This window comes from Myiozetetes cayanensis, unplaced genomic scaffold (assembly GCF_022539395.1).
Source record: "Myiozetetes cayanensis isolate MyiCay16 unplaced genomic scaffold, myiCay2020 scf15, whole genome shotgun sequence".
In the NCBI taxonomy this organism is placed as follows: Eukaryota; Metazoa; Chordata; class Aves; order Passeriformes; family Tyrannidae; genus Myiozetetes; species Myiozetetes cayanensis.
Window position 1 is genome coordinate 18,659,221 of NW_026087159.1, and position 12,247 is coordinate 18,671,467.

Below are 12,247 nucleotides of genomic sequence, written 5' to 3' on the forward strand. Positions count from 1 at the left end.
GGAAGTATGTGGACTACTGGAATGTGCTCTGCAATTAATGAAAAGCTGCTCTAATTCTGCTGGAGAAGCAAAGAGCAGAGCAGGGGTGTTGGGCAGGTGTGAGCAGTGGCGTTCGTACCACGAGGGGGCTGCCCACGGATGTGGCAACCAGGGGTCCAAAAGGCATCCAGCCTGCAGGCTACACTGTGCTCCATCTCTTCTGCATAGGGTTACCATCTTCCCACTTGCAGTGCTTGTTTTTCTCTTCTCAAAGTGTCTCAAAAAACCCAAGTGAAGCAGTGAAAGCGAGTGAGATTCACCTCCCAGCCAATCAACAGATCTGCACAAGGTTCTGTGCACTGAACCTGCCTGTTTCCAGCAAGTCTTGTTCAGAGGAACTGTGCCCTCTGCATCATTCCCAAGATTTTGGAACAGCTGTAAGGGTGCTAATAGCAGTGACAGAGATGTGATTTATTTCTCTCTACTTTTTGTTGTGCTTATTGTTTACAAGCAGTGTAGTTTCCATTACACATCAGGGATCAAAGTAGCCATTAAATACTTACCAAAACCACTGAGCTCAACTTGGAGGTTCCTTAACAGAGCTGGGCCACCAATTCTTTTCTGTTTGCATACACTGAGAAGAATCAATGCCAGAAACATCTTTGTGTGTGTTTCCTGTTTATGCCCTTCTTTTTATCACCAGAAATGCTAGAAATGTTTCATATGAACCAAATTCATATTATGCAATGAATTTCACGAAGATAAAAAAATTGTGGCTTTTATTTTTTAATGTTCTAAGGATGTAGGCAGAAGGATATCTAAGAGAGTTATGTAGACATGTTTACAATTGACTTGGTGAGGATTCAGATAAAATGTCCATTGATTCTGAGGCTGGTGTTACACAAGGTACTGCTGGGATATATTTGGTCCCTTACTGTTTTCTGTTTATGAACCACCTCCCCCAAGGTGCTAATTAGCCAGAGGAGTTGCATATACACAGAGTGCTGTTTTGTTCCTCAATAAAATACATTTGTGGTTGATATGACTTGGCTTAATTTGTGAACACCCTGTATTTTTGAAATCAGCAAGGTGATAGCAAAAATCTGCGAGACTGTTATTTTTAATCTGAAAACTAATTACAGGTATGTGGTTAATTCTTAATAACCCCTATCCTCATGATTTTTTTTTTAATACAATAAACCCATTTAAATATTTTTCTTTATTTTCCACAAAATCAGGCTTTTATTGCCTGACTTCAAGGATGCCTGAACGAGGAACACGAGGCAAGCATGGCTGGCTGCAATCTGTTGCTTCTGAGACTGGGCAGTGCAGATGCCACTGATCTTAAATGTTCTGTGGGCTGTTTTTATTTTTCTCAGAGAAAGGAGTTTCATGTCAGACTTGGATAAAGTCTTGAGGATGCTTGTGGGTACTAGATAACGATGATATATCAGTTTTACATCACCCCCTGTGCTTCAGAAGTGGCTGCAATAGGAGGAATCAGCGTGATCTCCATGGGTTTATGTAACAAAAATGAACACCAGTGACAGTGCAATTTTTTCCACTGGGACTTAGCCCATCATTTTGTCTAATTATGGCATGAATCCCACAATGGAGAAAACCCTTCTCCTCGAAAGAATTAATTCCCTCTAGAAATGCTAAAAGTCTTAAAGAACTCTAATGAGAATGCATTTCACCGTAGATAAAGAGAGCCTGTGCCAGCCACTTACCATGGAAAAATAGAAATAAAACAAAACCCCAGAAAAATAGGAAGGACTGCCCTGGGAGACAAAGAAGGAATGTGAGGTAGTTTGTTTAATTCCTCTCATACTTTATCTTGGCTTGTACTAAATATAATGACTGATCTGTGCCTAAACGTTACCGGCCATTGCTTGCTGATGGATTTATTGACTTACATTCAAGGAATAATGTTGGACTAGAAAGACTTGGGAAGAAAATGGTGAAATGGAGTCCAAAACTCTAATTTTCGTTCAGTGGAATGACGTGCACTTTCATACTTTGTAAGACTGAATGAAAGATCTTTCAGACTCACTTAGAAGAAAGAATAAACAGCCTTCCCTAGAGGAAGACTGTGTTTATTTGCAGATGGGTCTACTAAAAAAAAACCAAACCACACAAAACCAAACGATGATTACTGCTGAATGATGATATCCTCTAATCACCTGAGAGACAGCAGCTCTCACGGCTTCCTGGCCTTAGAGAGGTTTGTTTGTCCTGTTTGTCTTTCCTTGAAGGAAACAATTGACAATTTATACACCCAGAAAGACAAAATCTCTGTTAAACAGACAACACCTTGCAATTAGCAGGTTTTCCTGCCTCGGTAACACTGAAGTCAGACCCTGTACTAACAGTCCAGAAAAAGCTCTTTTGTTCCTCCTTATTTTACTTATTTAAATTGCATGTAAAGATTTTATTTAGATAATTCTTTGCTATCAGTTTCTTGTGTTTTTTAGTGAGTGGTTGACACATACAAAGGGAAATGAAAGGAGCAGCACCTGGAACATGCACAGAGGCAACCAGGGTACAGCTGTACCTGTCAGTGGGAGGAACTGCTTGTTGAGAGAGACTTTTCAAAGCAGATTCTCCCTGTATGCATCCAGAAGGCTTTGGCTGGCAGTGCAGCATCGGCTCTTGCATTTGGTTTGGCTCATTGCTGGTTTCTCAGAGTCTGGGAGAGGCCACGTTGCTCTAGAGTAAGAAACAAGAAATAACTGACCTCTGCAATCACATCCTCCATTCCCAGCTGATCCAGGCCTGTTTCATCCCTGTGAAGGTGTGCACAGCTCACTGTGCTGAACCCTGTGGCAAAGGATGGTAAAATCCAAGCACTGTAGCACACAAAGGTCAGCTCTGCCAGTGAGACAGCAATCGACTGTGCCAGTGAGGCTGACACAGCACCCCCGAATTCTTTGAGAAGATAACAGCTCTGTGAGTGATGTCAGTACAGCATAAGCTTCTCCTGTTGAAATGGGTTGCTGGCTTTGGGATTGCACCTGAGGGTTCCAGCACCCAGGCAATACCTTTCATTCTAAGTTCCTCAGAAACCTCAGCATCCTATTTTATTGCCATTTAACCGTCATGAGTGTCCGAGGTTTCCAAAAAACTGAGACAAGGACATATTGAGATTTTAGCCTGGCATGAAGTTGAAGTGCTTATGATATCTTCTGCTGATGGAGTTGCTAATTCCTTCTGGGTATTGCTGTATTCCATATAAGATCAGTGTCCTACTTCACTGACCTCTTTGAGTAGCCTGTTAGAACAGAAGCACCTTGCAGTTTGTCATCCAGTAGCCTGAATTCCAGCTCAGTGAGCCTTCCTTGGAACTGTTCAATGTATGGTGAGCTGTAACTTTCACTGTGAGTATTTCTGTCCCCTGCCCTTGAGGTGTGAGCAATTCCTCTGCTCTCAAGTTTCCTCAGCAGGAGTCAAAAAAAAAAAAAAAAAGTGGCAATGATGCAGAATTAATCAGTATTCATAAAATATAAAAGGTTTATCCGAGCTTTTAAGTGGCAGGACCCCAAATTTAATGATGTTATCTCCAAGCATTATGTCTGAACTGTGACTTGCTCACGGATATGGAGGGCAGCTTTCCAGAGAAAGGCCCTCAAGACATCCCATTACCTCAAAGCATAATAAACTTTTCCTCATCTCTTTGTTATTGCTGTTGTCCAGCGTGGGCCTTGAAGACACTGAAACAGCATCTATTTATGGATGTTTTAAGACAACATTCATTGGAAAAAGTAGGAAATGGAACAAAATCTCACCTAGGCTAAGTATGTACTTATTCTGCCAGCATATCTTTCCCAGATTGCTTTGCAGCAAATTATTTATTCAGCTGAGAACAGCAGATGAGCAGGCCAACGGTGTGTTGACAGTAAATTGGTAGATAGTTACAAGCAAAAGTCAAACAGAGAAAAAGCAGCCTCAGCATTTTGATCCTAGTGGTCTTGTTCCTTCCTGAGCAGCTTGCAGATGGGCACGTGGAGAGCTCAAGGCTAGTTTCCTTCCCAGTGTCCCCTGCATTTTAAGGAAGAGCTTGTCTGCCTATTGTTTGCTCACACATGTGGGGTACATATAAATATCTCAGGCAGGTCCTGCTTGATCCTTCAGTGTTGTTGGTAGCTATGTGGGGTTTTTTTCATAAAACTACATAAATAAACTCCATCCAGTAGCTCTTGTGGTACAAGTGTTTCAGGACTTGAAGAGGAACTAGCTTCTGGACAACAGCCCAGAATAAATAAAATAAATGTCTTTCTTGCAGAGAGCAGATTTCAAGTATCAAAGAGTCTTGCTGAGCTCTCATTTGGCTTTCAGGTGCCTTTTGTTGTCTCTTAATCCATTGCTATTAAATGGGACAGTAAGAGCAGGAATAGGACCATGCAGACAGAATTAATGCTCAGTCAGTTTAGGAAGTCTGTGGCTATCAGCTTGATCAAATTATACTTTGAAAAAGGGTTAATAAATCTAGAGGAGAAGGAAGGAGGGAATGGTCTTCTGAATTATTCACAAATTGTTTCCCTGTTGACAAGTTTGCATAGCCATGAAGTGCAGGTGGGACTATAAGGAGGGGGTGATTTATTAATTACATAGGAGTTGCAACAGGCCTTACTTTCCCCCTTGCATCTAGATCTGCTTTTACAACTCAGCTTTATGTACAGCTGGACAGCTTCTTTTTGTCTTCAGCTGAAGAAATTCTGGAATACCTCTGAAAAATCCAGTCCATCAAAATTCAAGTTCAGTTTATTTTTCACACATAACATCAGTTGTCTTAGATGATACTTTAACTGTGCTCGATAATGAAAGGACCGAGGAGGAAATTTTCATATAGCACATTCTAGAGAGCAAGTGTACAAGGAACCAGCTTACCATTGTGTTTTTGTGATGTTTATGCCCACAGAATGAACACTGGGAATCAAAGATTGGTCTTATTCATGCTGGAACTTCACAACCTTCTGTAAAAGCCTGATGATGGTAAATATTTCAGAGGGCTTTAGGGGGCTAGGCTTTTGGCAGATGGAATGTATAACATGCAGTTCCTTTTTGTGAACAAATGTGAAATCTGTGTCAGGAACACTAGCTAAAAATAGTATCTTCCCCAATCCACAAGTATTTGGATCCTTTTTACTTGACATTCTATGAAGCCTTTTTTTGAGCCCACTGAGTCCAAGCAGACTTCACTATCTCTAGGTTTATTTTTCTATTAAAATGTCAAGAACTGAGTGAACAGGTCATGTCCCAAGAAAATACCCCATTTCAGATATATCTACACCTGAGTTTTCAGTCATGCATGTCATTGCACAGCTGCATGTGTTTCTGCAGGGCACGTGAATAAACAGGTCTATGAACAAATTTTCTGTCCATACCAGAATTAAGTGTGAATACACCAAAAAGATGATATCTTCTTTGGAAGGAAGATATAGGTCATTCCACAGTCTCACCTAACTTGCCACCTAACCTGTAGCAAATAATGTGACTTGTAGCATTACCTACTAGCAGAGGAGTTGTTTGCATCTGTCCTGATCTGCTCAGCTGTCTGTCTGCACTTACGTGGGGTCTCATAAGCAATTACCACATTGGTGACTGCAGGGTAACGACTTATTCCTGTGCCTAGTGAAGACAAGGCAAACAGCTAAGTTGTCATTAATACTGACAGTTAAATGGATGTGTGACTTCACATAATTTTGGCGTTTCAAACATTTTTTTATTTCTTTTCCAATAATATCAAAAAAGGTCCTTGGGGAAGCTCAAGTTCGGTCCTCTGCTGGGTCACGCTGTCTGCAAAATTATGTTGTATTCTGCAGCCCTGCGAGGATATGGAAATAAATATTTATATTTATATATTCTGACACAGAGAAGGAGCAGGTGGGAACAGCACAGAGCAGTCAATGACTCACCACTGATAGAATATTATCTTTGTAAACCCATTTTCTGCAGCAGAGGGACAAGTGGGAAGGGAACAGATTGCTGGAGGGTTTGGATGTGGGACCTGCAGCTGTCCAAGATCCAGTCTTTTCTCAGAGCCATCCCTCAGATCTTGGACATTACAAATGAGAATGAAAAGGGGGAAAGGCATTCTGCTATTTCTTAGTGGGAAAGCTTTTGAAGTTTACTGGCATTGTATAGGCAAATGAGGCACTCTAAGTGCCATTTGGTCTGTAGGAGTGTCAAGTGGGACAGACACTTTGTGTGAAATTAGGCTATAAAAAGGAAAATTTGTCATTTTTTTTATTAGAAGATATGGTTCCTTCCATTACAGTATTATATAGCAATACACAGTCTGCCCAAAGATGATAGATAATGTAATGATATATAAAGCAGTTGCTCATTTATTTACAATATATTTACTGAATAAGTTTTAAAATGTGTGACTCTTCTGAAATAACATTCTCTAGTAGGAAGGAAAGAAGCTCAGTCTTGACACCTCCCTTGGGGGCATTTTGGCTGAGATCAGAGCAATCAGGATTTGGGGTCCAGCTCAGATTCTGATACTTTCATTTTCCTTTAGTGGGTCTGGCATTTTATGTCGATAAAAGCTGTCTGTTCTGCAGCCTCTTGGATACAAGGCTGTTCTACAGATGGTTGTGCTGGAAGGTTAATGTGGTTTAGCTGCTGATTTAGTACATTAGAACATTTATGGTCTGGGTAAGTTGTAGCTTTTGAGTGGCATATCAAGAAAATTGAAAAGTTTTAGAGGGCAAGTCAGATGTTGAGCATGGGCTAGGCTGCCTTGTTGATGGCTCAGTGAATGACACATACCAGGCCAACTTGAGCTGCATAGATTTTTGTTAATTTTAAATGTCACTGACTAACTTGGTATCCATCTGTCTTCGTTGGATTAATATCCAGATCATCACAAAAAAGTGTGGCTCTTGTGTCTTCCTCAATTTTACACTGGTTTCATGTCAGGTGTTTACACTTTCCAAGCCCTTGGAGAGAGAAGAATTAAGATTTTATTGCTAAACTAGAACGAGATCGTAATAAAGAGGATAAACTGTGTAAAATTTCTGCTCTTTAGAGACATAGCTGAAACAATCTCACTCAAGTTTTTTCTGTAATTACTGGGTGATACTGGGGAAGCTGAAAATCATGAACATGTTTGTGTTCTGTTCAGTTAATGTGATGAAGAACAAAGGAAGAGGTAGAGTGTCTTAACATTTTTTTCTCTCCTGCTGCTCATTTTCCTGCCTATGCTTTATTTTTACTTTAAACCTTGCTTAATTTTTGGCTTTATTTTCTTTCCTCTTTTAAAGTTCTGTCTCTTTGTGGTATCCAGCATGCAACTCCTCACTGTACAGGTTTTAGTGTAAAAAAACAGTCATTCCAGCAGGTGATGAACCATTTGTATACTTCCAAAACTCCACTGTGTAATTGCCATCCCAGTGGAAAAAAAGCAATTTAAGCTTTTCCCTCTTGAATGGGAGAAATGCCTGAGAATATTCAAGCCACTGATAATTTCTGCCTGTGCCCTGTGGGCTCTTCCCACTTACACCACTCAACTTTGTTGATTCAACTCCTCTCACAGGATATTTTAAGGGCAGACAGAGGTGTCAGCAAACACAGGCTCCAGGACACATTCTGCTCTCTGTCTCTGTGGGTTTTGGCTGTTCTTATTGTGGCCTTCATGATTCCTGCAAGGTTTTTAGAGGGACACCAGTCTTTCCTGACAGCAGTAGGTTTCTATACTGTAAATTTTACTGAGGGTATTGCCCACAATTCACCTGCAGTGTTACCAGCCGCTGATTCACGACACTTCCCAGGTGCTCTGTGCTGCTGGTTGTGCAAGAAGCTGCAGGGCTCCACAGGCAGCCACACATTCCTCCCACCACGTTTGGCCAAACAAAACACATTCCACAAGCTTTGGGTGTCTGTCTAAGCGGTTGGAATCCTGCTGTGCATCTCCACATCCGTGAACTGCTGGGCGTTCTCGGTGCCCTCGGGGGACATGAGCGGGGACACCACGTGCTTGAGGCGCAGGAGCACCGAGAGCAGCAGCATGAGCAGGATGGCCAGAAGGGTCAGGAACAAGCCCACGTAGACGTAGAGGCCGGAATATTTCTCTGCTGTGGTGTCCACTTGGGTGGCCAGGGTTGGGAGGTGGCCACGGCCGGTCAGGTTTCCGCGAGTCTGAAATGGGTCTCGGGCATCGCTCTCTGGGGGGTGAGGGGTCAGTCAGCTCTGCTCCATTCTCCCTGCATGCCTTGGATTTCCTGTCTTCCCTCAGCAGACTCACAGGGGATGTCAGGAGAGGCAGCTGAGGGCAGATGTCACGGTGCTCTGTCCTCGTGGTGTCAAGGCTGCTGGTTCACACTGCACGGGACCTTGCAGATCACTTTGCACGTTGCTATCACAATGATAACTTGTGTTCTGCACCTCCCCCCGTCTTTTATTTTGGGCTGAAAATATTTTGGTCCTTCTTTTGGTAGGTCAGCTTGTTTGGTAGGTGAGAAGCTTTGGTCCTTCTCTCAAACTGAGCTGCAAAGGTTTGCACAGCTTGGGTGTTGTTTTCCAAAGAGCTTTCTGCCACCCTCTCCCACAGCAGGTGGTTTATCCTTGCCTGAGCTGGGGAGGGTTGTTTTCTGCTTTGCCAGAGTGCTGAGAGGTGTCTTCTCTCCTAATCCTGGGCTAATGATCCTTGCTTAAAGAGGATGGAGTTTTGAGTTCCTCATCACAAACAGTCAAAAAGTCAGTGTTCTAAAATGAAAACAAATGAGAGAGAGAAATGAAGCCAGGTACCAAAATAGCTTAGCCTATATGTGGTATCTGTAGAACAAATAGATAAGAAATCATGCTCCTGTGAGACACTGAAATTAGGAGAAGCACTGGGTATTTAACTTTAGAACAAGACCACACCAATCTAATCATTAAGGTCTCTCTGGTAACACATTACTTATGGGTAAGAGAAGGCACCCCAGTCTGTGGAATGAGATGTCACAGAGGAAGGGAAGATATGAATCCAGTCAGTGTTTTTCATCATGTGTCTCATTTATTGTTTATCAGGAGCCTTTTTTTCCTGGGGCCAGGTGCCAGAGCCCTACCTATCCCAATGCAGCAACAGCAAGATATGACACTTCACTCACCTCTTGGCAGCAGAACTTAACTAGAAATGGGAGGAATCTTAACATTTTAGCAATTTCAGTTCTCATGTCTGGAAACAGAAAATAAAAATGCTGACATTTCACTGTAAATGGTGCATCCAAAAGCATCGTGTTCTGCTCTGATAAGAATCTTGGGTTTAGCTGAAACAAAAATGATAGCACTGGAACAGACTGATGCAGTAATTTAAAATGTTCACTGCCTATACACCTACATGAGATGGAAGTGGAGTAATATTAACACAGTGTTACACTATGCTAGTCAGATTAAAATGAAACATTAGGTCCAAATTGTAAAAGTTCTGACACTACAATTTTCGCCTCGAAGACACATTGCAAAACATTTTGACTTTCCTGGGCCTTCTGTTTGTAAAATACAGCTGATTTATTGACAGTGTTTGGTCACATTCTCCCTGTGCACCAATGGGAACAACACCTTGCTGTTCTTCAGAGAGAGGGGGTTGAAATCTGCAGTCATCAAGGAGCTGATCAATGCAGGCTTTTATTACAAGCAAGACAGACCAGGTTTGGCTCACGTGGTGGGGAAACATCTGATGAGCTGACTTTTTGGAGAAGGGGCATGAGGGCTTGTCTACACTTCAACTTCCAGCTCCCACAATGCCTCCTTCAGTTCCAAAGCATTTGAGGTAACAGTGATCCAGTTTAGGTAATTCTGAAAAACTGTGTCTGGATCAGGTCAGCACTATAACTGTGACTCAGATTATGGGAGGCAAAACCTCACTGGTCACTGTGAGAAGCCCTCAAATCCACGGACAGAGGAACTAAACAGAAGTTTGTTACAGAGCAGAGCAGCACAAGAGCCCACATTCCCTGTGATCTCAGTTCATCAAAATTTAATCATTCTCTGGCTGGACAACACTCCAGTTCTGAGAGGGGCCAGGCACCATTAGTGATCACTGGTGCTCAGTTTGTGGTTATTTTTAATTAGGGATTAAAAAAAAAACCCAGCCACAACATAATTCATTCAGTAAAAATCTGCAGTGGAAGTAGAAGCCTCATACAGGAGAACAGAAAGGTTTCATCTCAGAGTGTGCCACTGAGACAGGAATTTCATCAGCCAAAACTTCACGGGTGCTGAAATTACCACCCCTCACTGCAGCTGTCAGGGGTGTGGGGAGCTTCAGGTTTGTGGAGTTTTTATGAAGCCTGCATGGCTGTGCTCTGCCCCCTTGTAGGTCCCAGGGGAGCAGAGAGAAAGCAAGATTTGCCCCCAAACGATGCAGCCAGACAGTACAAACTGATCCTGCAAGTGGAGGAAATGCCCTGCCTCGCCCACTCGCTTCCTCCCACTCCCATACTGGGTGTGAGTGCCACCTGCCAGCACGGCACCTCTGAAAATGCAGGCAACTTTCTCGAGCTCTCTTTTGCTTTCCCACACGATACTCTGACTTACAAACAGGTAAGTGGGACAAAATAGAACAATAACTTGTGTAGCTTCCCCTTTCCCTTAATTTCAAGTGAACTGAAGTGGCTGGCAAGTACAGAACAGTTTGAGCTCTCAGTACCAGGTGTATTCTGTCCAGGTCATCTTTACAGAAAGATATCAGCATTGAAGAAATGCAACCAAAACATCAGAAGTACCAATTCCATCCATGCCTTGCATTTTTTTTTTTTCCCGGGAGGGTCTGAGGGAAAGTGATGGAGGGGTAGAGTGGTATCTCTTCTTTTAGTGGTGGGCAGTATTTTTGTTGTCATGCTGAAGTGAAGGCTGTGAGAGTGTCTCAGCTGTGATAGAGCACAGGGAGAGAGGGGAATAAAGCATAATTACCTTTCAGAGCAGGCAGTGGTGTTGGGATAAGGCACGAGAGAGTCCCTGATTCGGACCAGGAGCTTGCTGGTGATTTATCCGGGAACATCCCCCATCCCAGCGCCTGGGAATCGTGCAGCAAAGATTAGCTGTCCTACAGCTGGAGTCAGGACAGTGCAGTTCCTTCTCCTCTGCTCGTGAATTCACACGGCTCGCTGCAGCGATGGCTCTCACTCCCTCATCCCGAGATGTCACCGGAGCGGCGTCACTGCTGGTGTCCCTCCTTTGCAGGCAACAGGAGAAGAAAAGGCAAGGAACCTTCGCTCCAGGAGCTTCCCTGCCTGGATGGGAGCAGGCGGTCCCCTCCCTCAGCAGCGCCAGGCGATGGGCAGAGCTCAGACGATGGATAAAAGCTCCGGCACCGCGGCGGGAGAGGAGGGAGGGAAGGGAGAGGGAGGCTGCGAGCTCAGCTGGCGGCAAAGTTGGTGCCAGGTTCATTTTAACTCTTTCGTGCTTGCGAGCGGTGAACGAGACTGGGCTGCCTGCTAACTGAGCAGTAAGACGCGAGCCCAGAGGATAAGTTCTCATTCTGGAAGGTGCAGAGGTTGTTTGGTTTTGTGCCTCTTGGGGAAGGTTTGCCCGGTGAGGGCTCCCGGCTGAGTTCCTGTCTGGAGTGTGGGCAAGCGTCACTTTTCAGCCCCAACACTGCTCTCTGGCACTGGAAATGTTGAGGTATCCTCATCCCTGTGCTTGCTGTTGGGTGGTTTGGGTGGTTTATGTTTAGTTCACAGGTCCTCTCTCCCCTGAGTAGTTGGAAACTTTATATGAATAATCATAAACCCAACTTTGGGGTGTTGTGGGCAGAAATTGTTTTGGGAATTTCTGAATGTGTGAAGCACAAATCTCCCTACAAGGCACCCCAGAAATGAGGCAGGATGAGTTTTGGGTTCTCAAGCTTGGGTAAGAACCCAAACCACGCTGGTCCCTCCTGTTGCCACACCTTTTGACCTGCATTTCTTCACTTCCTGCAGCTGACAAAGTGAGGATTTTTTTGTGCTCCTCTTCCTGTTCTGACACAGATTAGGACAAACTGTATCAACGGATCAACATCATTTCAGTTGTGTGCTTGTTTCAGAAAGGAGATGGGGAACAAGATTTGCTCTGCTTTCTGCAGGATGGTTCATTCTGCTGGGGACAGATGGTGGTTTGGGATGGATTGCAGCAGCCCCCAAGGTGTCACCAGCAGGCCCACACTGGACAGGTGGCTTGTGGCAGTCCCCAGGTTGTCTTTCATGGTTTTGGGGCACTTGGGAAAAAAAAAAAGCTTCCCCTCTGAAAAGTGGGGCCCACAGGGGTTTCAGAAAGATGAGTTAATTCTCTCTCTGCA

The 12,247-nt window shown here is 43.7% G+C and overlaps 1 protein-coding gene across 1 annotated transcript; it reads right to left on the minus strand.

Moving 5' to 3' along the window:
• Positions 1-5,679: 5,679 nt before the first annotated feature.
• SERTM2 (serine rich and transmembrane domain containing 2) lies at positions 5,680-8,154 on the minus strand (the record flags this gene model as incomplete). The annotated part of the gene is made up of 1 exon (XM_050310895.1): positions 5,680-8,154. A coding segment is annotated over one exon (285 nt), but the record flags the coding sequence as incomplete, so codon positions are not given.
• Positions 8,155-12,247: the final 4,093 nt, after the last annotated feature.